Below are 25,188 nucleotides of genomic sequence, written 5' to 3'. Positions count from 1 at the left end.
AACATCCCACTCATCTGAATTGGAAACTGGTAATATTGTCTGGTGATTCTCTTGTGCTCCGTCTAAAACCTATGCAGTAAGATTACATTGATATTCACCGTGTCTGTTGATTTCCACCTCTAGCCTATGTCAGTACCTCAGTGCATATTTATCTCTTTGTCGTGCCACACCTGATCTATTCCGAACGCTCTCCCGTGTTCCTTCACCAACTTCCTGCCACTAGAATTATCTTCAAAAAATGCCGGACTGAGCAAGATACCACACTTTTTGAGGTGCTTCAGTGCTTCCTCGGACAGTGGCGCTTTCTAGATTTTCTCCTTACAGGCGGGTAACGAATACTCCCCAAAACAACTGTTCCGTAAGTTGTGAAATGCTGTGTTACATTTCAGTAGGTATTTCTGCAGCAATGTGCTAAGGAGTGCTATGAATATTCAACCAATTGAAGAGAATATAGAACCCAGTGTTTTTTAAACTTCTTGAAACACGAGAGCACCCATGCCCCTCTTTCAAAAGTGAAGAACACGCATCAGTATCCCAGAAATGTTAGCCTGCGAATAAGATCCAAATCCCTTGATATAACATTTAAAGAATGCCATGAACTTACCACAGCTTCCATCTGCAGCTTCTTCTGCCACCACGTCTCTGCACAAATCCTAGAATGTAGCCAAGTGACATTAATAGCAGCTCCCCAAGCAGTGCTGTGTCCTTTAAAGACGGTTTACTGTGAGAGGTTTCCAGCTTCTCTCCCCTCTGCTTCCACATTCGAACATTTGATTAAATGGAATGGGTGCTTGCTGAGAACACTTGCTAGGGTTTGCTGTCTGCTTTACATTGCATCCCGTCAGGAGGCACGCGCTCTCGGTCTACCGCGTCAGTGATGCCGCTGTTGAGCAGTGGAATCCAGCACTGACAGCCAAGTCCCTCCATTGTAAAAGTTCTCATCATTGCAAAAGAGTGATGCTCTAACGTGGTTCTTTCCTTTGATCCCTTCTCCACTTATTAGCTGGAATCCTTTTATACAGAGGGATATTCTTTAGTCAGCTATAACTATCTGAATACCCTCTAGTATAGTTTACAATGAGGAAGTAAAAATGCTTAATTCCTTTGGAGGAAATAGTTCTTGCTCGATCACATATAATTTGGGAGGAGGGAATATATATTTCACTAGGTACTGGGGGAGGATTATGTGATCTGGAGGATCTGGAGGTACTGGGGGAGGATTATGTGATCCCCCACTAGGTACTGGGGGAGGATTTTTTTATCATGTATTCCTACAACATTTAACCTCACTTAAAAAGTAATAAATTTTAGGGGTGCCTGGGTGGCTCGGGCGGTTAAGTGTCTGACTTTGGCTCAGGTCATGATTTCGTGGTTTGTGGGTTCAAGCCCTGCGTCAGGCTCTGTGCTGACAGCTCAGAGCCTGGAGCCTGCTTCGGATTCTGTGTCTTCCTCTCTCTCTGCCTCTCTCTAGCTTGTGCTCTGTCTCTGTCTCTCTCTCAAAAATAAATAGACATTAAAAATTATTTTTTAAGTAATCAGTTTTAGTTTTGGCTCTATCTAGGGGTCAAAATAATACATTATTTTTTTCTGTATAGTTTTGGAAAATGCCATAATTTTTTAGTTTTGACTTATTCAGGTAATGTTTTCTTCCAGATTATTCTAATTTTAGCTTGACAGGTTTTGGTTACATTTGGAATGCCTCCTAGTTCTTTATATCTATTTAATATTTAAAAGATCCAAATCTAGACTGTCCTTCCTTCCTTCTGGTTATCTAATAGGAATGGATATAGCTCAGCTTACATATTTCTAAATACATAATGTATTTAGATCAATACATCTTTCTTTTTTCTTTACCACCTTTCAATTTTGTAAAACAAATACAAACAAAGCACTGGCATACATAATTTTATTGATAAATTTCTGTTTGTAACAAATTCATAGTTCTACTCATGTTCTTTCATTAATTTGGCCTTTTTTTGAAAATTTTTCATTTTACTTGTTTTATTCTGCTAAACTATTTTTGCCATTCACTGTCATTTCTTCATGTTTTTTGCTTGTGCTTTTCTGATTGCTTGGACTGCCTTTGTTTCCATTTTTATCAGTGGAAATCATTCACATATTTCTTTGTCACCCATTTCTGAGCTGCCCTCAGTGGGTCATTGCTCTACCCACAGCTATAATAGTTACATTCCCACCATTGGTTCATAGGTCTGCCTTCATCAGTGTGAGGGCTGGTAGCTTATCTTTGTGTCCCTTGGGACACCCAGCATGCTGCTTTACAGATAGGTGATCGAGAAAATCCTGACAATTTATGCATCAGCTAAAGCACATTCAATGTAATCCTAAAATAAAATTAGGTAAGGATTTAAAGACGTATTGTAGAGCATGCACTTTAATGATTACTGTAATGACTTTAGAGAAATGCATACTGAAGGTGTGAATTGCCCTCAGATCTTTAAATCTGTATTTACACTCTTGGAATTAAATTTTGAGTATTTACATATACGTATAATTTTGACTGTTATGGTAGTCAATATTGCATTTGATCATTTGTTTTGATACTCAGTTTCCCTTTTTACATTTTCAGTGATGGGAAGAATGATACATTTTATAGGAATCGATCATTGGCTTGTTAACCATTCTGACCATTTTGTGACTTCTAAATTTCATTTGGAACTACCACTATTGGACATAATTTCATGAAACAGTTATTTCATCATTAAGGAGATTTTTCTGTGATGATGCTGTATTTAAATCTCATAGATATTAATCAAAATTATTAAAGAGTTTGGTTGTTGGTAATTACACAACATACTGAGGGCCACTGCAGTCAGATATATGTCAAGTCAAACACATAACACTCCTATTGGACTTTAGTAGTGTGTCTTTTATATCATAAAAGCTGTTGCACATAAGGCATCAAAGTTAATAATATCTAGTGTAAATCTCCATTGAATACGGAGAGGCTATAAAGTAGTGCCACTGATACTGATGGCAACATTGACCGTTCTATTTCTGGCTTTAAAATGGTAGGCAAACACGTCTTACCACTTCATATCACTTTTTTCATTCTACTTACCCACTAAGCTTACCCACTAAGGCAACTTGTAGCTATTGTAGGTTTTTCTTTTTAATGTGTATTTCTTTCTTTTGAGACAAAGAGTATAAGCAGGAGAGAGAGAGAGAGAGAGAGGGAAAATCCCAAGCAGGCTTCACTCTGTCAGCGCAGAGCCCAATGCAGGGCTCAATCTCATGAACGATGAGATCATGACTTGAGCTGAAATCAAGAGTCAGAGGCTTAACTGACTGAGCTACCCAGGCACCTTGCTATTGTAGTTTTTAACAAAACAACAGGGGGCTCCCGGGTGGCTCAGTTGGTTAGGCGCCTGCCTCCTGATATGGGCTCAGGTCATGATCTCATTGGGATGAGATGGAGTTCTGTGTGGGGCGTCCGTGCTAAGCATGGAGCCTGCTTTGGATTCTCTCTTCCTCTCTCTCTCTCTCTCTCTCTCTCTGCCCCTCTCCCGCTTGCACTCTCTCAGTGCTTTCTCATTCAAAATAAATACATAAATAAATAAATATTAAAAATATAAAATAAAACAATAAAAATAGAAGCTAAAATAACGTCCTCATATTAATAGAATTATTAAATGTGGAACGACTTATACTATTTAGCACGTTCTATTTCCCCTCTTATTTTGCTAAAATCAGCTTTTTTTCACTAAATATTTATTGGGTGCCTAATTCCATATCACATCTTTGGTAAGTGGGAAAATAATAAAGTTTTTAAAAAACAAAACGTAAAGTTCAGAACTTTTTAGTATATGATATATTCGATCCGTCTTCAATGGGACGTATGCTTTAGCTCTCTCTTCCTATGTTGGCAAAACATTTAAAGTTAACAATAAATACTTTTTAAGTGAATATTTATTGTCATCAGTGGCATTTGTTTATTTCACAAGATTATTAATTATTAGCAAAATGATCATTTTATAACAACTGGTTTGATTTATTCCTTTGTAAGGCAGAAATTTATATATTACTTTTGTCTACTATACAACCTTATATTGCTGAATATCCTCTATTTTTTAAGCACAACTTTAAAATTTTTTACAGTCTTATATTAGTTTCAGGTGTACAATACAGCAATTCAACAATTCTATACATCGTGTGGTGCTCATGTCAACAAGTGCACTCCTTAATCCCCATTACCTCTTTAGCCCATCCCCTACTCTCCTCCTCTCTGGTAACTATCAGTTTGTTCACTATAGTTAAGAGTCCATTTGTTTAAATTTTTTTTAGAAAATATTTATTTTTGAGAGACAGAGATGGGGCATGAGCAGGGGAGGGGCAGAGAGGGAGACACAGAATCTGAAGTAGGCTCCAGGCCCTGAGCTGTCAGCCCAGAGCCCCACGCGGGGCTCGAGGCCACAAACCATGAGATCATGACCTGAGCCAAAGTCAGATGCTCAACAGACTGAGCCACCTAGGTGCCCCAAGAGTCTGTTTCTTAACTTTGTCTCTGTCTTTCTCTTTTTATCCTTTTGCTCATTTGTTTCTTAAATTCCACATATGAAGTGAAATCATACGGTATTTATCTTTCTCTGATTGACTTATTTCACTTAGCATAATCCTCCCTAGCTCCATTCAGGTCATTGCAAATGGCAAGGTTTCATTGTTTTTTACAGCTGAAGAGTATTCCATTGTATATATATATATATACCACATCTTCTTTATATATTCATCAGTCAGTGCACACTTGTCCATTTTTAATGGGATCATTTGTTTTTTGTGGTGTTGAGTTTGATAAGTTCTTTACGTATTTTGCATACTGTCCCTCTATCAGATATGTCTTTGCAAATATCTTCTCCCATTCAGTAGGTTGCCTTTCAGTTTTGTTGACTGTTTCCTCTGCTGCGCAGAAGCTTTTTATTTTGATGTAGTCCCAGTAGTTTACTTTTGCTTTTGTTTCCCTTGCCTCAGTAAGCCTATTTAGAAGGAAGTTTCTACAGCCAACGTCAAAGAGATTACTGCCTGTGTTCTCCTCTAGGAATTTTATGGTTTCAGGTCTCACATTTAGGTATTTAACCCATGAATATCCTCTATTTTATATTACCTCTCTTATTCTACTAGATAGTTTCTTGAACAATCTTACTGTTTTCCTATCTGCTAAATTTTAATGATTCCTTAAAAACAACTAACCAAACAAATAAGCTTAGGGTTAACTTATTTACTTATTTATTTTTATTTTTTTTTAGATTTTATGTTTTAAATTGTCTTTAGCTTTGGTCAGTTTGGTTATTCAGATTATGGCAGTAGTCACTTATATCCTTACCTATAGCATTTTCATTTTGTGCCACTTATTGTACCAAATGGCGGACTATAAAATTGAACATGAGGTGTTTTTTTCTGCAAGGAAGTTACAGTTTGACAGAAGAGGTGTGCCAGCCAGGAATCCTGCTTGCAAACAATAGGGACTGGTTAACGTAAGCAGAAAACAATAACTCATTGGATTACTACATAATGTATAGAATCACATGAATGGAAAAAGTGGAGAGCCAGGTTGACGGAGGTATTGGGGGAAGATTATGTTTAACCCCTGGCCATAAACATCTTCACCCCTGCTTTGATGGGTACTCCCTGGGTACCCATGGGTACCCAGTACCCCTGGGTACTCCGTGATAACCACCAGAGTCTTAGCTCCCTTCTGCACTTAACAAGACCTGTTCTTGTAACAGTATTTATTAATTTATTAATTTATTTATTTTGAAAATGATCTTTTCCCAGTTTTATTATAATGTAAATAACATAGAACATTGTATTAGTTTAATGTGTCTACCATGAAGTGTTGATACATGCATATGTTGTGAAATGATTCCCACACGGGTCGCCTGAGTGGCTCAGTTGGTTAAGCATCCAACTTCAGCTCAGGTCATGATCTCATGGTTCGTGAGTTCAAGCCCCACATCAGGCTCTGTGCTGACAGCTCAGAGCCTTGGAGCCTGCTTCAGATTCTGTGTCTCCCTTTCTCTCTGCCCTGCCCCTGCTTGCACTCTCTCTCTCTCTCAAAAATAAATAAATATTAAAAATTTTTTGAAATGATTCCCACAATAAATTTAGGTAACAGACATCACCTCACATAGTTGCAACATTTTTATTTTCCCGATGAGAACTTTTAGATTTGTTCTCTTAGCAACTTTGTAGTATGTGATAGAGTATTACTAACTTCAGTGACCATGCTATACATTACACTTGCAGGACTTATTTATCTTGTAACTGGAAGTTTGTACCTTTTAACCCTTTTCAATCATTTGACCCACCCACTACTTCCCACCCCAAGCTCTTGCAATTACCAGTGTGTTCTCAGTATCTATGGAGCTGTACTATCTATAGCCTGACTATATTTTAGGCGCTAGAGATATCAGTGTGTAAAACGTGTAAGTTGTCTCCCCACAAATAGCTTATGTTCTAGGGTAAGGCGTCAGAAAAAACCATGAAAATAAATGAAATATAAAATGTATTAATAGACTGTAAATTCTAGGGACAGAAAGAAAAGCCATGTAAATGGTATGGAAAGACATTTGCACAAAAGCTTGAAAAAGCAGGTGAAATAAGTCGTATGCTGCTTGGGAGAATAGAGTTCCTGACAGAGGAAATAACAAGTAAAAAGGCTTTAAGGCAAGAGCTTGTCTGTATGCTCAAGGCACAGCAAGGAGACCACATGGCTCAGGTAGAGTGAGTTACAGGGGCAGTAAGAAGAGATGGGATCTGTATGGTAAGACATTTACGTGTGAAGACAATGTAGGATCTTTACAGTTATTTGTAAGTACTGTACTTTAGATTTCCCTCTGAGCTTTATTAATCAGCTGAAACAATTTATGTCATTGTAATACATGACCCTTAAACCTCAGTAGCTTAGAGTAACGTATTGATTCCTTATTTATAAGGATATTGGATACAGATATTGATTCCTTATTTATATCGCATGTCCATCACTGGTTGGCTGTGTCTCACTCCAGAGTTATCACTTTAATGTTCAGTATGATGGCGAAACCTCTTTTTAGAACATTGCAATTGTGGCAGATCAAACAGAGACAGTATTGACAACCATGTTGACTATTAAAGATTCTCTCCGGGGGCACCTGGGTGGCTCAGCTGGTTAAGCATCTGACTTTGGCTCTGGTCATGATCTCACGTTCCATGAGTTCAAGCCTGCACCGGGCTCTGTGCTGACAGCTCAGAACTTGGAGCCTGCTTCGGATGCTGTGTCTCCTCTCTCTCTCTGCCCCTCCCTTGCTGACACTCTTGTCTCTCTCACTTTTAAAAATAAATAAACATAAAAAAAATTGAAGATTCTCTCAGAATTTACACAGTTTGTGCTCACATGACATTATCCAGAGCAAGTCACATAACCAAATTCAACATCAATGGTATAAGGAAGTATAATTATCTTCCAGTGAGGGGTAATGAATGTTTTTGAACATTGACACAATTTGCCATAGAACCATTGGAGAATATTGAGAAGAGACATAATATGACTTTACATTTTTAAATTATTTCAATGTTGAGTAAAGACTGCTATGGAGAGGACATCTTCTTGGATGTCACGATAGATTATCTTATAGGCAACTTCCAATGGTGCTTTGGTTCCCCAGTCTGAGGCAAAGGTAAGGAGTAGCAGGTTTGAGATTACTTGATTACTGTCTGTGGTTCAGAGAGAGGCGTCGCTTCTCTATAGATGGTGAAACTTTTTCTTGAGACAATAAATAGAACTTTTGGTGGTCAAGTTTTAAAAGCAGCACACGAATTAGAAATAAAAAAAATCAAAAGCCATATACAAGAAAAATGGCATCACCTGAGCTACATTAGAAGCTAATACCTAGACATCCTTAAACCACTTGTTTATAAACTGCACATATTACACTGTCATTCCACACCTAGTTGTATGTGCATACATTTAGTTATTTATTCATCTGAGCATCCAGAATTATTCTCGACCTAAAACACTATGAATCAAATCACCATATTTTTCTTCTTTCACAGGAGCATTGTAAGTCAGTGGGAAATGTATTTTCAATTTCTGTTATGGAATCCCACCCTGTATATTGGAAATTGCTATGGGTGAAATTATGGTAAAAGAAGGCATTTTAGATAAATAAGTTGACCACATGGCTTGACTATCGCCCAGATTTTGATTTGCGAGGTATTTTCTTATTTGAATACAACCAGCAAGAATGACTTAGCATGTGTAATTTAGTTGCTATATAGTCATCAGATATTTTTTAACTAGTTCTGCTCTATGGTAGTGAATGATTCAGTTTAAATCTCTCCAAAATTTGCAAATTTTGTGTTTTTCTGCATCTAATACTTTACTTTTGGGTATTTAATAAATATCTGTGTTTAGGTTGAAAAATGCTATTAAATATGGGAGCAAAACCAAGATTTCCTGGGTTTTTTTCCTACCAGTTATCTCTTTTTTTGTTATTGACTTATCAAGCTTTGTTAACTGTTATAATAGACTCATAAATAATAAATCTGTGGCATTGGTTAAGATGGTTAGGGCTTTAAAGCCTACAGAAATAATTGCAATGACAAATATTTGTATTTGTGAACAATCTAAAGGACTATTGAATATGCTTACTGTGGAAAGTGAAAACTTGTGAAATTCCTTTGAATCATTTGGGCAATTAATTTTTTGGAAATTTTCTATTTTAATTTGATAAACTTAAAAAATTGCTTAAATCATTTTTGGTCAAGAGCAAGAATTTAGAATAATAGTCATAAAAGTAATCGCAGGGCTTGAAAAAGTTTAGAGGACAGCAGAGAATCTATTGCTACAGAGATCAGGGGACTAAGAAACAGTCATGAAGAGCTAAAAATGCTATAAATGAGGTACAAAATAACATGGAGGCGACCACAGCTCAGATTGAAGAGGCAGAGGAGAGAATAGGTGAATTAGAAGACAAAATTATGGAAAAAGAGGAAGTGAGAAAAAGAGAGATAAAAAAATCCAGGAGTGTGAGGGGAGAATTAGTGAACTAAGTGATGCAATCAAACGGAACAATATCCACATCATAGGAATTCCTGAAGAGGAAGAGAGAGAGAAAGGGGCTGAAGGTGTACTTGAACAAATCATAGCTGAGAACTTCCCTCATCTGGGGAAGGAAAAAGGCATTGAAATCCAAGAGGCATAGAGAACTCCCTTCAGATGTAACTTGAATCGATCTTCTGCACGACATATCACAGTGAAACTGGCAAAATACATGGATAAAGAGAAAATTCTGAAAGCAGCTAGGGATAAACACGCTCTAACGTATAAAGGGAGACCAATAAGTCTAGTGGCAGATCTATCTACTGAAACTTGGCAGGCCAGAAAGGAATGGCAGGAAATCTTCAATGTGATGAACAGAAAAAAATATGCAGCCGAGAATCCTTTATCCAGCAAGTCTGTCATTCAGAATAGAAGGAGAAATAAAGGTTTTCCCAAACAAACAAAAACTGAAGGAATTCATCACCACTAAACCAGCCCTACAAGAGATCCTAAAGGGGGCTCTGTGAGTGAAATGTTGCAAGGACCACAAAGTGCCAGGGACATCACTACAAGCATGAAACCTACAGACATCACAATGACTCTAAACCCATATCTTTCTATAATAACACTGAATGTAAATGGACTAAATGCTCCAACCAAAAGACATAGGGTATCAGAATGGATAAAAAAACAAGACCCATCTATTTGCTGTCTACAAGAGACTCATTATGGGCCTGAGGACACCTTCAGATTGAAAGTGAGGGGATGGAGAACTATCAATCATGCTACTGGAAGTCAAAAGAAAGCTGGAGTAGCCATACTTACATCAGACACACTAGACTTTAAATTAAAGGTTGTAACAAGAGATGGCAGAAGGGCATTATACAATAATTACAGCGTCTATCCATCAGGAAGAGCTAACAATTATAAATGTCTATGTGCCGAATATGGAGTCCCCAAATATATAAAACAATTAATCAAAAATATAAGCAACCTTATGGATAAGAATGTGGTAATGCAAGGGACTTTAATACCCCACTTACAACAATGGATAGATCATCTAGACACAGGATCAATAAAGAAACAAGGGCCTTGAATGATACATTGGATCAGATGGCCTTGACAGATATGTTTAGAACTCTGCATCCAAAAGGAACAGAATATAGTTTCTTCTCGAGTGCACATGGAACATTCTCCAAGATAGATCACATACTGGGTCACAAAACAGCCCTTCATACGTATAAAAGAATTGAGATCATACCATGCACACTTTCAGACCACAATGCTATGAAGCTTGAAATCAACCACAGGAAAAAGTCTGGAAAACTTCCAAAAGCATGGAGGTTAAAGAACACCCTACTAAAGAATGAATGGGTCAACCTGGCAATTAGAGAAGAAATTTAAAAATATATGGAAACAAATGAAAATGAAAATACAACAATCCAAACACTTTGGGATGCAGTGAAGGCAGTCCTGAGAGGAAAATACACTGCAACCCAGGCCTATCTCAAGAAACAAGAAAAATCCCAAATACAAAAATCTAACAGCACACCTAAAGGAAATAGAAGCAGAACAGCAAAGATGCCCCAAACCCAGCAGAAGAAGAGAAATAATAAAGATCAGAGCAGAAATAAACAATATAGAATCTAAAAAAACTGTAGAGCAGATCAATGAAACGAAGAGTTGGGTTTTTGAAAAAATAAACAAAATTGATAAACCTCTAGCCAGGCTTCTCAAAAAGAAAAGGGAGATGACCCAAATAGATAAAATCATGAATGAAAATGGAATTATTACAACCAATCCCTCAGAGATACAAACAATTATCAGGGAATACTATGAAAAATTATATGCCAACAAACTGGACAACCTGGAAGAAATGGACAAATCCCTAAGCACCCACACACTTCCAAAACTCAAATAGGAAGAAATAGAAAACTTGAACAGACACATAACCAGCAAAGAAATTGAATCAGTTATCAAAAATCTCCCAACAAATAAGAGTCCAGGACCAGATGGCTTCTCAGGAGAATTCTACCAGACGTTTAAAGCAGAGATAATACCTATCCTTCTCAAGCTATTCCAAAAAATAGAAAGGGAAGGAAAACTTCCAGACTCATTCTATGAAGCCAGCATTACTTTGATTCCTAAACCAGACAGAGACCCAGCAAAAAAAGAACTGCAGGCCAATATCCCTGATGAATATGGATGCAAAAATTCTCAATAAGATACTAGCAAATAGAATTCAACAGCATATCAAAAGAATTATTCACCTTGATCAAGTGGGATTCATTCCTGGGCTGCAGGGCTGGTTCAACATTTGCAAATCAATCAGTGTGATACATCACATTAATAAAAGAAAAGAACTAAATGATCCTGGTCAATCGATGCAGAAAAAGCATTTGACAAAATTCAGCATGCTTTCTTAGTAAAAACCCTCGAGAAAGGTGGGATAGAAGGAACATACTTAAACATCATAAAAGCCATTAATGAAAAGCCCATAGCTAATATCATCCTTGATGGGGAAAAACTGAGAGCTTTCCCCCGAGATCAGGAACACGACAGGGATGTCCACTCTCATGGCTGGTGTTTAACATAATGTTGGAAGTGCTAGCATCAGCAATCAGACAACAAAAGGAAATCAAGGCATCAAAATTGGAAAAGATGAAGTTATGCTTTCACTGTTTGCAGATGACATGATATTATACATGGAAAACCCGATAGACTCCACCAAGTCTGCTAGAACTGATACATGAATTCAGCAAAGTCGCAGGATACAAAATCATTGTACAGAAATCAGTTGCATTCTTATACACTAATAATGAAGCAACAGAAAGACAAATAAAGAAACTGATCCCATTGACAATTGCACCAAGAAGCATAAAAAAACCTAGGAATACACCTAACGAAAGGTGTAAAAGATCTGTATGCTGAAAACTATAGAAAGCTTATGAATGAAATTGAAGAAGTTAGAAAGAAATTGAAAAACATTCTGTGCTCATGGATTGGAAGAATAAATATTGTTAAAATGTCGATACTCCCCAAAGCTATCTACACATTCAATGTAATCTGAATCAAAATTGCACCAGCATGCTTCTCGAAGCTAGAATAAGCAATCCTAAAATTTGTATGAAACCACAAAAGGCCCCAGATAGCCAAAGTAATTTTGACGAAGAAGACCAAAGCGGGAGGCATCACAATCCCAGACTTTAGCCTCTACTACAAAGCTGCAGTCATCAAGACAGCATGGTATTGGCACAAAAACAGACACATAGACAAATGGAATAGAGTAGAGACTCCAGAAGTGGACTCACAAAAGTATGGCCATCTAATCTTTGACAAAACAGGGAAGAATATCCAATGGAAAAAAAGAGTCTCTTTAACAAATGGTGCTGGGAGAGCTGGACAGCAACATGCAGAAGGATGAAAGTAGACTACTTTCTTACACCATTCACAAAAACAAACTCAAAATGGATAAAGGACCTGAATGTGAGACAGGAAACCATCAAAACCCTAGAGGAGAAAGCAGGAAAAAACCTCTCTGACCTCAGCTGCAGCAATTTCTTACTTGACAAACCCCAAAGGCAAGGGAATTAAAAGCAAAAATGTACTTTTAGGACCTCATGAAGACAAAAAGTTTCTGCACCGCAAAGGAAACAATCAACAAAAGTAAAAGGCAACCAGTGGAATGGGAAAAGGTATTTGCAAATGACATATCGGAAAAAAAGGCTAGTATTCAAAATCTGTAAAGAGCTCACCAAACTCCATACCCGAAAAACAAATAATCCAGTGAAGAAATGGGCAGAAAACATGAATAGACACTTCTTTAAAGAAGACATCCGGATGGCCAACAGGCACGTGAAAAGATGCTCAACATCGCTCTTCATCAAGAAAATACAAATCAAAACCACCCTCAGATACTGTAACCTCACGCCAGTCAGAGTGGCTAAAATGAACAAATCAGGAGACTATAGATGCTGGCGAGGATGTGGAGAAATGGGAACCCTCTTGCACTGTTGGTGGGAATGCAAACTGGTGCAGCCACTCTGGAAAACAGTGTGGGGGTCCCTCAGAAAATTAAAAATAGATCTACCCTATGACACAGCAATAGCACTGCTAGGAATTGACCCAAGGAATACAGGAGTACTGATGCATAGGGCCACTTGTACCCCACTGTTTATAGCAGCACTTTCAACAATAGCCAAATTATGGAAAGAGCCTAAATGTCCATCAACTGATGAATGGATAAAGAAGTTGTGGTTTATATACCCAATGGAATACTACGTGGCAATGAGAAAGAATGAAATATGGCCTTTTGTAGCAATGTGGATGGAACTGGAGAGTGTTATGCTAAGTGAAATACGTCATACAGAGAAAGACAGATACCATATGTTTTCACTCTTGTGTGGATCCTGAGAAACTTAACAGAAGACCATGGGGCAGAGGAAGGAAAAAAAAAGAGGTTAGAGAGGGATGGAGCCAAAACATAAGAGACTCTTAAAAACTGAGAACAAACTGAGGGTTGATGGGTGGGAGGGAGGGGCGAGTGGGTGATGGGTATTGAGGAGGGCACCTGTTGGGATGAGCACTGGGTGTTGAATGGAAACCAATTTGACAATAAATTTTATACTTTAAAAAAATAAAGAGGAAATAAAAAGAAATAAAAAGAAATACAAAATTGTTTGGCGTCTTGTGTATCATGATCACCAACTATCCAAGACCAATTACTTACCCTCAATTGATGTCTCAGGGTGTGATTCTATAGATAAACATTTTAATGTAAACCTTAACTATCAAAGTTTTAGATATAATTATATTTATATTAGCAAATGTCATAATTATGCCGGCTGTTGATTTTTCTTCACCAGTTAACTTTAGATAATTTACCTTTTGAAACTAATTTTCCTTCATTGGCTCCTTCTTTTAAAAGTTTTCTTCTTGAGATAAATTCTCCCATGAGTAGGAAAAGTAACTCCGTTTTTGATTAACTGTCTTTCTTTCATAAAGAAATTTAATTCTGTTTTTCTTAAAGAGGAAAAATAAACTTTGTTTTTATATTCAAAACTGAAATAATGGATTATTGCCAGGTAACCATAGTGACAAAGTAGTTACTTACCACAGTAGATGGATTTTGAGAATAAAAAACTATATTAGTATTAAATGTGGGCTAATAATTGTGGGTTTAGCACATTAATCACCATCATAAGTATTTGATTTTCTGATATCTTTTGAATTCTCCCAATGATGATTGAAGGCATCTCTTGTAACATATGAGTTAGTGAAAAAGCACTTCCAGTGATTATGTGGGGATGTGTGTTGTATGTAAGTTTACCAGGATATTAGAAATGGGCTGTATTTATTGATGAAAGGCTGTTCTGCCTCTGAATGTATTGGGCTTTGTATGCCATCATAATTCTTGCCAAAGTTTCATCATACTGTAACTCATTTATCATTTCCACCACCATCTCCCTTTTCTCCTTTATTGCAGATGCTGCTCTTATGTGGGTCGGCGTGGAAATGGGCCTCAGGCAATCTCTATTGGCAAGAACTGTGATAAATTTGGAATTGTTGTTCATGAATTGGGCCATGTGATAGGCTTTTGGCATGAACACACACGACCAGATCGAGATAACCATGTCACTATCATAAGAGAAAACATCCAGCCAGGTGAGAGGCTTTAGAATATGTTGGGTTTAAGGTTGACAGAATATCTTTTAGTTGTGTTTACAGTATTTATTTAAGTTTTTCTTAAAAAAATGTGAACTGATTTTTCGATATGGTAGAATCAGCATTTTGCTGATTAAAAAAATACCCATGATGGTATTATATTTTTAATTTGTTTTCCTTCAGACTGGATGATCTTAGGTACTTTTTATGCTTGATCTTTTTTCTTAAGGTTTAGCTGTTTTATTTCTAAACTTCTGTGCTTTCCAAGAGTGGATGTAGGCTATTGAACCACAAATTGATAGTGTTAACTTTTTACAGCATTTTTAATACTTAGCTCTATACTTTATGTGGTAGGGATTTAGAAAAGATCCCAGGTTTGACATGAAATGTGCTGCTACCATAGAAATCTATATTATACCAGGGACAATTTTTGGAGAAAATTTCAGTGAAATGAGTCATTTCTGGGATAGTCTAAATAGTTTCTTTGAGAATTCTCCTTCAACTACCCTGAAGATAAATTCTTAAGAATTTTTTCAGTAGTTGCAATATCAGATATAATTAAAATTTAATTTTCTCTGATAGTTGATGTGTGATAATAACCTTATTTTAAAGCTTTTTATTTAACTTTCATAAATTCTTAAAGATCAGTACATTTCAATTACCAGAAGATGAATTCTGTTTTTTGGAATCATCTTATAAGGTCATATGTATTTCAAGCATTAGAAAAGTAAATATTTGTCCTTATTTCTTTATTCGTGGCAAGTTTTAAGTTACAAACATTGAATTCCTTAGAATTTCTTGTAATTAATGGTATTGATCTATTTATTTGCTCATCACATATTTGGTTCTAATTATTTATTGAGGCATTGTTAGATGTTGAAAATGCTGTGATGAAAAATATAAGGCTTAATGTGGGGTATGTGCGTATATATACATGATTGTAAGTGGGTGAGGAGAGTAATAATAGTCATATGATGAGAATACCGTAAAGTCCAAGCAACGTGTAACAAAATGCCTTGGTGAGTCAAGGGAGATGTCACAAAGGAACTGAAATTTAGAAGTAAAGTAGAAGTGTTGAAAGTGCACCGAAGAGTTATAGAATTTTAAGCTGTAAAAACATCATGATCATAGCTATAATTACAGAAAATCAAATCATTTTTATTTTCCCATTATGGCTACATGGTATGTTGCAAATGGGAGATGAGTTGGTAATTACCTAATGAGGTTACATCATAGGGGATATTCTATATGAAGCTAGGGAACTTAGATTTTATCTTTTTTTTTTTTAATATTTATTCATTTTTGAGAGAGAGAGAGAGGGAGAGACAGAGTGTGAGTGGGGGGTGGGGCAGAGACAGAGAGACACACACAGAATCTGAAGCAGGCTCCAGGCTCTGAGCTGTCAGCACAGGGACTGATGCAGGGCTTGAACTCTTGACCTGAGCCGAAGCCTGGCGATTAACCAACCGAGCAACCCAGGTGCCCCAGATTTTATCTTTTAGCTACTGAGAATAATTGATGATTGAAAGCAGAACAAGTTCTGATTTTTTTAAAAAAAAGATAAAAAAAAAAAGAATTCTTTCAGCTTTGAGATCCTTAACTGAGGATGGGAAAGTTGAGGTGGGGAGGATGAACTTAAGTTAAGGAAACCTATAAGAAGATTAAATAAGTAACTTGTAAGAGATGACTAAGTCTTCAGTCAAGGAAGTGCAGTTCAAGAAGAATAAGAGGCAATGACCTTTCAAATATATTTTAGGAGGAACACTAACATAGGAAGGAAAATCTTCAAGGATTTATTTTTAGGCAACAGGATGAATGGTGACATCATCAAATGAAGGAAGAAATATGGATAAAGCAACATAATTTTTAGAGTGAGAAAGACAGATAATGATTTTATTTAGCAAATCCTTGATTTTGAGAAGCCATTGGATTATCCTAATGGAAGTGGTTAGTACACAAAGGAAAAGTGAGTCTAAACTTCAGCCTGTATCTAGAGAAGGAAATTTGATGGTAGCTTTGACTGTCTAGGGAAATATTGAAGGGAGAGGAAAATACACCTGAGGATAGAAAGTAGGAGATGGCAAAAAATCCCCCCAAAGACCAGTAAGGTTTGGTCTAAAAGGTAGAAGAAAAATCATTGAATATGATGTCCTAGGGAAGAGGTCATTTCAAGACTGATAAAGTAGGAGAAGAGGAGAGGGTGGTTCCAGATGGCAGTCTAAGAATATCCTGAACTCACTTCCTGCCATGGACACAACAAATGACAGCTATGCGTGCAATACTTTCTCTGAAAATATCTTGATAACTAGATGAACAGGGCCTCTCCAACAAAGGATTAAAGACCCACATGGAGATAGGGTAGGAGAGGTGGAGACATACCTGCTGCCAAAAAATCCAGTTCTAGGCATGATGACCCCTAATCAGAAGAGATATCAGAAGTACAGCACTTCCCCCTGTGGAGCAAGGGGTTTGGGCCCTACATCAGACACCTCAACCTTTGGATCCTGCACGGGAAAGATGAGCCCCCCAAACATAAAACCATGAGGGATTGTATCCAGGAGAAGAATAGAACTGGAAGGAATGGAGAACCTGCCTTTAAGGGGCTCACATGCAGACTCACGCACCCTATGACCCAGTGCAAAAACAGCAGCTTGAAAAGCACCTAGTCCTTATGTGAAGCAGGCCCAATGACTAATCGTAAAGTGACCACTAGACAGGAAGGAATGTGTTGAGACTCTCCAGGGACAGAAGGAGGGGTAGGTGCCATTTTTTTCAATCTCTTTCTCCTTGCTACTGCTGACACTGGTGGGTGCCATTTTAGCAATCTCTGTCTAACCTGCTTGTGCAGGTAGGCGCAGACCCCCTCACCGTGCCTCAGCTATGCCACAGCCAGCTGGGAGAGCACCCTTCCCCACACCAGAACCATGTCACAGTCAGCCAGACAAGAGGCTTTCCCTCCCAAACCACAGATCTACCACAGCTAGGCAAATGCCCTACCCCTCCTGTGCCATAGCCATACCACAGCCGGGCAAGCACCTCACAGCCATGGCTGTGGCTCTGCCACCGCTGGGGGGTGCATGTACCCCACACAGGGGATACCTTGGAGTGTCTGGCTCTGGTAGCCAAGGGGATTTTGCTCCTGGGCCTCATGGGTCATCTTCTACACAAAGCCCGTTCTTCGAGACTGGGAGATGTAGCTGTTCTGCCTCATACACGGGAACAAATACAGAAGAGGCAAAATGAGACAGGGGAATATATTTCAAATGAAAGACAAGACAAAACCTCAGATAATGATCTTAATGAAACAGAGATACATAGTCTACCTGATAAAAAGTTCAAAGTAATGGCCAGAACGTTGCTCACTTCACCAGGGAGAAGAATGGATGAATACAATGAGAACTTAAACAAAGAAAATATGAGAAAGTACCAAAAAGAAGTTACAGGGTTGAAGAATACAATAATGGAAGAAAAATACACTAAAGGGGTTCAACAGTAGATTGGATAAAGCAGAAGAATGGATCAGTGAATTGAAAGACAAAGCAATGGAACTCAGAGTAGCAAAACGAAAAAAGAATTTAAAAAGGTGGAATATCTTGAGGGACTTATGGGACAACATTAATTAGAATAGTATCTGCATATAGGAGTTCCAGAAAGAGAAGAGAGTGAAAGGAACAGAAAGGTTATCTGAAGAAATCATGGCTGAAAACTTCCCTAATCTGGGGATGGAAACAGACATCCAGCTCCAGGAAGCCCATAGAGTTTCAAATAAGATGAACCCAAAGAGGTCCACACCAAGACACCTTCTAATTAAAACATCAAAAGTTAAATACAAAGAGATAATCTTAAAAGTAGCAAGGGAAAAAAGCTTGTTACATACAAGGGAAATCCCATAAAGCCATCAGCAGAATTTTTAGAAGAAACTTTAGCAGAACAGAAGAGAGTGGCATGACCTATTCAAAATACTGAAAGGAGTGGGGGGGGGGGGGTGGGTGGGAAACCTTCCAACCAAGAATATTCTACCAAGCAAAGTTATCATTCAGAATTGAAGGAGAGAGAGTTTTCCAGACAAGCAAAACTTTAAAGGAATCCATAACCATTAAACCAGACTTACAAGAAACTGTAAAAGGACTTCTTTTTTAAATTGTTTTAATGTTTATTTATTTTTGAGAGAGAGGGAGAGAAACAGAGCATGAATGGAGGAGGGCAGAGAGACAGAGAGACACAGAATCCAAAGCAGGCTCCAGGCTCTGAGCTGTTAGCACAGAGCCTGACGTGGTGCTTGAACTCACAAACCATGAGAACATGACCTGAGCTGAAGTAAGACACTTAACTGACTGAGCCATCCAAGTACCCCTGAAAGGACTTCTTTAAATAGAAAAGTACTGATGGTAATTAATGACAATAAAACATAAAAAGTAAAAATGTCACTGGGAAAAGAAAATGTATAGTAAAGGTAACAGGTTAATAACTGATAAAGCTAGTATGAAATAGGTCAAAAGAAAAAGATAGATTAACTATAATAATCAGTTCAAAGGTACATAAAATAAAAAGATTGAAAATGTGATATCAAAAGCAAAACATGGGCGGGGGGGAGTAAGAATGTAGTTTGAGAATGTATTCAAATTTAACTTGCTATCAACTTAAATTAGACTGTTATATACATAGGATGTTATATGTGAATCTCACAGTAACCACAGGCAAACACTTATAGTGAATACCCAAAAGAAAATGAGAAAGGAATCTAAATATAACACTAAGGAGAGGTATCAAACCACAAGGATAAAAAGAAAGCCAAGAAGAAAGGAACAGAGAGGAATTACAAAATCAGCCAGAAAACAGTCAACAAGATGGCAATAAGTACATACCTATCAATAATTACTTTAAATGTAAATGGTCTAAATACTCCCATCAAAAGATATAAAGTGGCTGAATATTTTAAAAACTACTCACCTATATGTTGCTTATAAGAGACTCACTTAAGAACTAAGGACACCAGACTGAAAGTGAAGGAATGGAAAAAAGATATTTTCTCCACTGAGTCATTGAAGAATTTAAAAGAGAAATTAAAAAATACCTAGATACAAAGGAAAATAGAAATATGATATACCAAAATCTATGGAATGCAGTAAAAGTGATTAAAAGAGGTTAAGTTCATAGCAATACAGGCCTATCTCAAGAAACCAAGAAAAAAAAAAAAAGCTCAAATAAACAATCTAACTTTACATCCAAAGGAACTAGAAAAAGAACAAATGAAGCCAAAGTTAGTAGAAGAAAGGAAATAATAAATGGAATAGAACTTAATAGATAATAGAAAAGATCAATGAAATTAAAAGTTAGGTCTTTGAAAAGGTAAAATTGATAAACCTTCAGTTAGGCTCACCAGGAAAAAGAGAAGGCTCAAATAAATAAAATTAGAAATGAAATAGAAGTAACAACTGATACCATAGCAATGCAAAGGATCATTAGACTAATATGAACAATTATAGGTAAGCAAATAGGGTGACCTAGAAGAATTAGTTATGTTCCTAGAAACATACAATCTTTCAAGACTGAATCATAAGAATATAGAAAACCTGAACATACTAATTACGTATAAAGAGATTGAATTAGTAACTACAAACTCCCAACATACAAAAGTCCAGGACCAGAATGCTTCATTGGTAAATTCTACTTAATATTCAAAGAAGATGTAATACCTATCCTTCTCAAACTATTCCAAAAAATTGAAGAGGATGAAATGCTTCTGAACTCATTTTACAAAGTCAGCATTACTCTAATACTAAAACCAGACAAGGGCAGCACAAAAAAGGAAAATTACAGGCCAATATCCCTGATGAATGTAGATGCAAAAATCCCCAGTAAAGTATTAGCAAATATTAATAAACCAAAATAATCCATTAAAAGGATCATACACTATGATCAAGTGCATTTTATTCCAGGGATGCAAGGATGGCTCAAACGTGCAAATTAATCAATGCGATATACCACATTAACAAAATATAAAAATCAGGAGAAAATGGGTGATTGGCGTTGAGGAGGGCACTTGTTGAGATGAGCACTGGGTGTTGTATGTAAGCGATGAATCATGGGAATCTACCTCCAAAACTAAAAGCACACTGTATGTTAATCAATTTGACAATAAATTATATTAAAAAATAATAATTGGAAACATAAAACCCCACAAAACATAGAAATCATATGATCAATTAAAAAGATACAGAAAAAGCACTTGAGAAAATTCAACATCTATTTATAATAAAAACTCTCAACAAAGTGGGTATAGAGGGAATGTACTTTGACATAATAAAGACCATATATCACAAAATCACAGCTAATATCTTACTCAGTGGTGAAAAACTGAAAGTGTTTCCTGTAAGGTCAGGAGCAAGACACTTGGCACTTTTATTCAAAATACTATTGGAAGTTCTAGCTACAGCAGTTCGATCAGAAAAAGAAGTAAAAGGCATACCATTTGGAAAGGAAGTAAAATGGCCACTATTTATAGATGACATGATGCTATTTGTAGGAAACTAAAGGCTCCACCAAAATAACTTCTGGTGCCAATAAATGAATTCAGTAAATTTTATGGAATACAAAATTAATATATAAAACTATTGTATTTCTATACACTAATAAATTATCAGAAAGAGAAATCAAGAAAACAATCATTTATGATTGCATCAGATGGTATAAAATACCTTGGAATATGTTTAACCAGGGGAGTGAAAGACTTGTATACTGAAAACTAGTAAGACACTGATGAAAGAAATTGAGGAAAACACACAGATAAGTAAAAACATATTCCATGTTCATGGATTGAAGAATTAATATCGTTAAATATCCATGCTACCCAAAGCAATATACAGATTCAGTGCAATCCCTATGAAAATTCTAATGGCAATTTTTAGAGACCTAGAACAAATAATGCTAAAATTTGTATGGAGTCGCAATAGACTCTGAATAGACAAAGCAATCTTGAGAAAGAAAAAACAAAACCAGAAGTATCATGCTCCCTGATTTCAAACTATACTACGCAATTACAGTAATCAAAACCGTATGGTACCGGCTTAAAAACAGCCTCCTAGATCAGTGGAACAGAATAGTGTGCCTAGAAATAAACTAAAACATATGTGATCAATTAATATATAGCAAAAGGAGCAAGAACAATGCAATGAGGAGAGGATAGTTTCTTCAATAATTGGTGCTGGGAAAACGGGACAGCTACATGCAGAAGAATGAAAGTGGACCACTATCTTCCACCATTCACAAAAATTAACTCAAAATGGATTAAAGTCCAATGTAAGACCTGGAACCATAAAATTCCTAGAAGAAAACATTGGCAGTAAGCTCTTTGACTTTAGGCTTAGCAATGTTTTTTTTTTTTTTTTTTTTGATCTGATTCCAAATGCAAGGTAATAAAAGGAAAAATAAATGTGTCTACATCAAACTAAAACGCTTCTGCATAGTGAAAGAATCCATCAGTAAAATGGAAGGCAACTTGCTGAATGGGAAGACATTTGCAAATCATATATCTGATAAGGGGTTATTAGCACCCAAAATATATAAAGAACTCATACAACTTAATAACAAAATATAATCTGATTAAAAAGTGGACAGAGGCTCTGAATAGACATTTTTCCAAAGAAGACATACAGATAGGCAACAGGCACATGAAAAGATGTTCAACATCATTAATCATCAGGGAAATGCAAAATAAAACTACAATCAGATATCATCTCATACCTGTTAAGACAGCTTTTATAAAAAAGACAAGAGATAACAAGTCTTGGAAGGATGTGGAGATAAGGGAGTCTTCATGCACTGGTGAAGATACCATAGAAAACAGGATGGAGGTTCTTCAATAAATTAAAAATAGAACTACCATATGATCCAACAATTCCACTTCTTGGTATCTATGCAAAGAAAACAAAATCACCAATTCAAGAAGATATATGCATCCCTGTCTTCATTGCAGCATTATCCACAGTAGTCAAAATAGGAAAACAACTTAAGTATCCATCCATCAATAAATGAATGAATAAAGAAGACCTCTCTCTCTCTCTCTCTCTCTCACACACACACACACACAGGTATATTACTCAGTCATGAAAAATGAAATCTTGCCATTTGTGACATTGATGGACCTTGAGGGTATTATGCTAAGTGAAATAAGTCAGACAGAGAAAGACAAATCCGCATGATTTCAATTCTAATTGGAATCTAAAAAACAAAACTAACAAACGCATAAACCAGAACAAAACTGAGATTCATAGATACAGAAAATAGAGTGGTGGTTGCCAAAGGAGAGCGGATTTGGGGATATGAAGTAGGTAAACAGAATCAAGAAGTATAAACTTCCAGTTATAAAATAAGTAAGTCATGGAGATGTAATGTACCGCACAGGGAATTCAGTCAGCATTTTATTAACTCCGCATGGTGATTGATGGTGATTAGATTTATTGTGGTGACCAGTTTGCAGTGTATACAGGCATCTAATCACTATGTTGTACACGTGAAACTAATATAATATTGTATGTCAATTGTACATCAGTTTAAAAAATGATGAAATCATTTGTAGTGTTGATTATTAAGGAGAAGTAAAGCAAACGTTTACTCCCAATATAGGAGGCTCAAATGCCTGAGCCAGCTATCAAAGTTCATCTTACTTTATATCATTAAGAAAGAAATAAAAAGGAGACAATATTTCGGGAAATGATTTCAACTATCAATTAATGAGAAGTTTGCTGTTAACCATAGCTATTAGGTTTCTTTTATTACATGGAGAAAACATCTTATAAAGGAAGTAACTTTTAAGAATGATTCTTACTCTTAATAATAGGACTCTGTTTTAACATAAGGATGTATTTAAAACAAGCAAGAAATATGTAAGTAGTATATAAATGTATAATACTTAACACAGTGCTTAGGAAATTATGGCTATTCATACTCTGGGTGACTCAACATTCAGGCAAATGGAAAAGAAAGAATTTATTGTGTGAGATTTTCTGAGTATTTGGAACTAGTGTAGCAGGGCAATTCTAGTATGAAAGAGTTCATGCTGGAGATTAATCTTCAACAAATTTATGACTTGCTCTGGCTCAGAAACTTAAGATCAACTGTTATTCAAGGGCAATGTCTAATAAGTGCAGACTTTAGCCTCACATTTATATGCAAAATTAGTAACTACAATAGGAACCAGATTGTTACAAGGATTGTATTACTTCAATCCATTTTATTTATTTTATTTTATTTTTTTTAAGTTTCTCTATTTATTTTGAGAAAGAGAGAGAGAATAAGCAGGGGAGGGGCAGAGAAAGAGCAGTGGGGAGAGAGAGGGAGAGAGGAAGAGAGAATCCCAAGCAGGCTCTGCATTGTCAGCGCAAAGCCCAATGCAGGGCTTGAACTCATGAACCGCGAGATCATGATCTGAACTGAAATCACTATGACATCATGACCCGAGCTGAAACCAAGGGTCAGATGCTTAACCAGCTGAGCCGTCTAGGTGCCCCACTTTAATCCATTTTAGAATATGCCTTCAAGAACAAGGTTCATCATCTTTTTTTTTTTTAATTGTTTAGAGTGAGTTCCCCTGGTTCTCTGTATCTCTGGTCTTCTTCCCTTTATTCATGAAATAAGTTCAGCTTTCTTTATTTGGACCATGTATGGTTATATTGTTTTTATTTAGCACAAAACACTGACTCACCTGCATGTTAAGTGCTCAATTATATGCCTCAGAATCTATGACTAAAGTTGCTTACTGTTCCACTTTCAGAAATTTTTGTGAAGCATTTTGCTTTAACCAGAGAATATCTTCCCATAGTGTGCTTGAATTTGAAATCTCCACTCTCTACTGGGCATAGATTAGTATCTATAAAATCAACTCCATAGCTTTATGAAAACCTCACCTCAGAAGTGGATATGTTGAAACATACTTATTCCTTATGAAGAAGAGAGTTTTAACAGTTGCTTCTGTGAGAGGTTGGCAAGAATACAGAGTATTTCCTGAAAATAGTTATAGTACAAATAGGCACATCAGAGACTTGTGGAACATATTTCACTGTACAAGCTGGTTAGTTCATTAAAAACTAGCTAATGTGTGAATTAATTGAAAGATAGACCAAAACACTTTAGTCTGGGACTTGGGTTCTGTCACTTTAGGATGATTCTTTAATCATTAGTGTTGAGCACACCACTTTTCCTTATCACATGCAGAAGACATACTATACTTTGGTATCACTCTATTTCTTTATTGTCGTTTGGAAAATTTTATTAATGTGATATTTATATTTTTCATAGTAATATGGCAGTTGTAATAAAAACCTAGTTAGATGAGTGTTGTAATCTAGAATACAAACCTAGTTAGATGAGTGGAATAAAAACCTAGTTAGATGAGTGTTGTTCCATTTTAAGTTGGAACCTTGAATTTGGAATTCTAGGAGCTCACCTTTACATTTTGATCTTTCAAAGCTTTTTAAGTTACGTGAGCCCCTAAA

At 36.5% G+C, this 25,188-nt stretch overlaps 1 protein-coding gene across 3 annotated transcripts in view; it reads left to right on the top strand.

The window, feature by feature from the left end:
• Positions 1-25,188, top strand: part of TLL1 (tolloid like 1) — a 210,349-nt gene that overhangs the window by 90,171 nt on the left and 94,990 nt on the right. For all 3 annotated transcript variants that reach the window (XM_019441055.2, XM_019441056.2, XM_019441057.2), the window contains one exon: positions 14,517-14,695. In XM_019441055.2, coding sequence (XP_019296600.2) covers positions 14,517-14,695 — 179 coding nt within the window. The remainder of the gene's footprint in view (positions 1-14,516; positions 14,696-25,188) is intronic.

This window comes from Panthera pardus, unplaced genomic scaffold (assembly GCF_024362965.1).
Source record: "Panthera pardus isolate Hobbes unplaced genomic scaffold, ASM2436296v1 HiC_scaffold_13, whole genome shotgun sequence".
Classification (NCBI taxonomy): Eukaryota; Metazoa; Chordata; class Mammalia; order Carnivora; family Felidae; genus Panthera; species Panthera pardus.
The sequence above is the reverse complement of the archived record's forward strand: the minus strand, read 5'-3'. Positions and strand labels throughout refer to the sequence as shown.